Source organism: Mycetomoellerius zeteki, unplaced genomic scaffold, assembly GCF_001594055.1.
Source record: "Mycetomoellerius zeteki isolate Tzet28-1 unplaced genomic scaffold, Tzet1.0 scaffold135, whole genome shotgun sequence".
Taxonomy (NCBI): domain Eukaryota; kingdom Metazoa; phylum Arthropoda; class Insecta; order Hymenoptera; family Formicidae; genus Mycetomoellerius; species Mycetomoellerius zeteki.
Genome location: NW_017256287.1, coordinates 3,361,853 through 3,363,949, shown reverse-complemented (window position 1 = coordinate 3,363,949; position 2,097 = coordinate 3,361,853). Strand labels below are relative to the sequence as shown.

At 33.8% G+C, this 2,097-nt stretch overlaps 1 protein-coding gene across 1 annotated transcript; it reads left to right on the top strand.

The window, feature by feature from the left end:
* On the top strand, positions 1–1,026 carry LOC108731639 (enkurin). Its single transcript, XM_018462055.1, has 3 exons — positions 1–214; positions 566–709; positions 798–1,026. Exons 1-3 carry the CDS (start codon positions 35–37, stop codon positions 987–989), a joined length of 516 nt encoding a protein of 171 aa, XP_018317557.1. The 5' UTR covers positions 1–34; the 3' UTR covers positions 990–1,026.
* The last annotated feature ends 1,071 nt before the right edge of the window (positions 1,027–2,097 follow it).

Genomic DNA, 2,097 nt, shown 5'->3' with positions numbered 1-2,097 from the left:
TCGAAATCGCCCATAGATACGCGAAGCGAACAAAATGGCGGATTCGTTGGAAAAATTATTCGTCACACGGGAAAAGAATTTCATCAAACAAAATATCCTTCGCGCGAAACGTTCCTATCCGGCAGAGCCCAAACAGCGATCCATCGATACTCGTTACGGCGACACGCATGAATTAAAGAGAAGCGGATTACTTCCGATTTATGTGCACAAAGAAGTATGAGTATCACGTGTGCGGATTAAGATACTCCTGTTGTTCGCTTTCAATTTTTCGTGTTATTTTTCGCCGTTCTGGATAATTATTTTTGACTTTTAACAACGCTTACTAAACTGATTTCTAGCTATTTTGAAAAAATCGCCTTTACACGTATTTATACAAATCGTAAATCAATTAGTTGCGAGCGTTAATTGTGGCAATCCTTAATTATGGAACAATAATTGTAGCTTATCACTGATAATCACTAAGCGCTAACTGATTAGTTTTCTTTGCTGAACGCAGATATGCTACTGTTAATTTGTGTTTATCAAATTAATATTTTATATCATTTTTACGATCGATATTTTTCAGAACTATGGAAAAATACCGAGATGTATCGCGAAAGTCCATACGAGAGTAGAAACAGAGACGGCCGAACCATTTAATGGAGACGAAACATCGAAAGTATCGACGTGCCGATACATCGACAAAGAGGAACGAAAGATGCTGCTGGATGTAGGTATCTGATTGGGTATCTTCGCAATGCTCGCAGTTCCCTCTTAATTTGGATGGAAGTGACCGAGTACGTTACATCCGGAAACAGGGCATGAAGCAAAGGTGGGAGGAAGCGATGCAGCGATTCCGGAGGTTGCCATTCCTCGCGGATACGTTACCGAAGGCGCAGAAGAAAGCGAGGATGGAGCGCGAGTTGCAGCAACTTGAAAAAGACATAGCAATTATCGAGCAGCATCCGCATATATACGTTTATGACGACACGATTAATGCACAAAACTGATCGACATGTTGTAATGTCGATATATCGAAAATCTGTGTTAGCAAAAAAAATTAACTTTCAAGCTCCTGAAATATAAACCAAATATTTTATGTAATATTTATGATAAATATAAATATTTCTAAAAAGTATTTTTTACTTGGATTATAATGTCATTAAGTATTTTCATAGCATTTACTATAACATTTTACAATAAATATTTTATATTATTTATAATAAATGTTTATGATCTGTGCTATTTAAGACCACAAAAATATTTATAAAATATTAAAAATAAATCGTACAAGTATTTGTAATATAAATATTTTATAAATATTGTGTGCTGTCTGGGATATTTCTGTGTGAATTTTACACACATGTCTGATTCTGCAAACAGGATGTCGAAATATTTTTCAGCTTTGAAACGTTACATTCAGTAAACGAGAATGGATTGAAGTGAAAGAAGTGGATTGAAATGGATTTTCAGAAGTATGCATTCACGAACGTTAAAATAAATGCTTTTCAATTCCAATGCTTTTTCATATATTTATAGAAATTGCGTGAAATACATTTTTATGCCTTTCAATATAAAAAAAATTTCAATTCTTTATGAGTGCATCGCCGATCAATACTACTCAATTCAAAATTCTGAATAGGAAATGAATAGTTTTTCACTCCAATTTCTAATTGAATCTAAAATGAATTCAAATTTAATCCATCTCTATTTTAATCCATTCTTGTTTATTTATATAGGCAGAACCAGAATAGTAACATATATATCACTTATTAAATTCACAAACAATTAATTAATAATTGTTAATGCTAATAAGCATCTTTATACTTATAAATTCTTAAATATTAATAATCAGATGTCAATGATATGAGAATCTTAAATCCTATCCATATCCTCACTCTAATGCGGGGTCTACAATAGAAATCGTAGAGGTCGTAGGGTCTTAAGTCGTAGAAAATTGACCAATCACAGTCGAATATGAAAAGAATAATCAACTGTGATTGGTCAATTTTCTACGACTTAAGACCCTACGACCTCTACGACTTCTATTGTAGACCCCGCATAATATTTTCAGCATTGGCGGCATCGATCGCACTCTCAAGGTCCGTCTACAATACA

Excerpts from the sequence above, each read along its gene's own strand:
- LOC108731639 (XM_018462055.1), top strand. The coding sequence starts at position 35 with ATGGCGGATTCGTTGGAAAAATTATTCGTCACACGGGAAAAGAATTTC. Across the intron at positions 215-565 it reads CGATTTATGTGCACAAAGAA|AACTATGGAAAAATACCGAG; the intron begins GTATGAGTATCA and ends GATATTTTTCAG. Across the intron at positions 710-797 it reads AACGAAAGATGCTGCTGGAT|GGCATGAAGCAAAGGTGGGA; the intron begins GTAGGTATCTGA and ends ATCCGGAAACAG.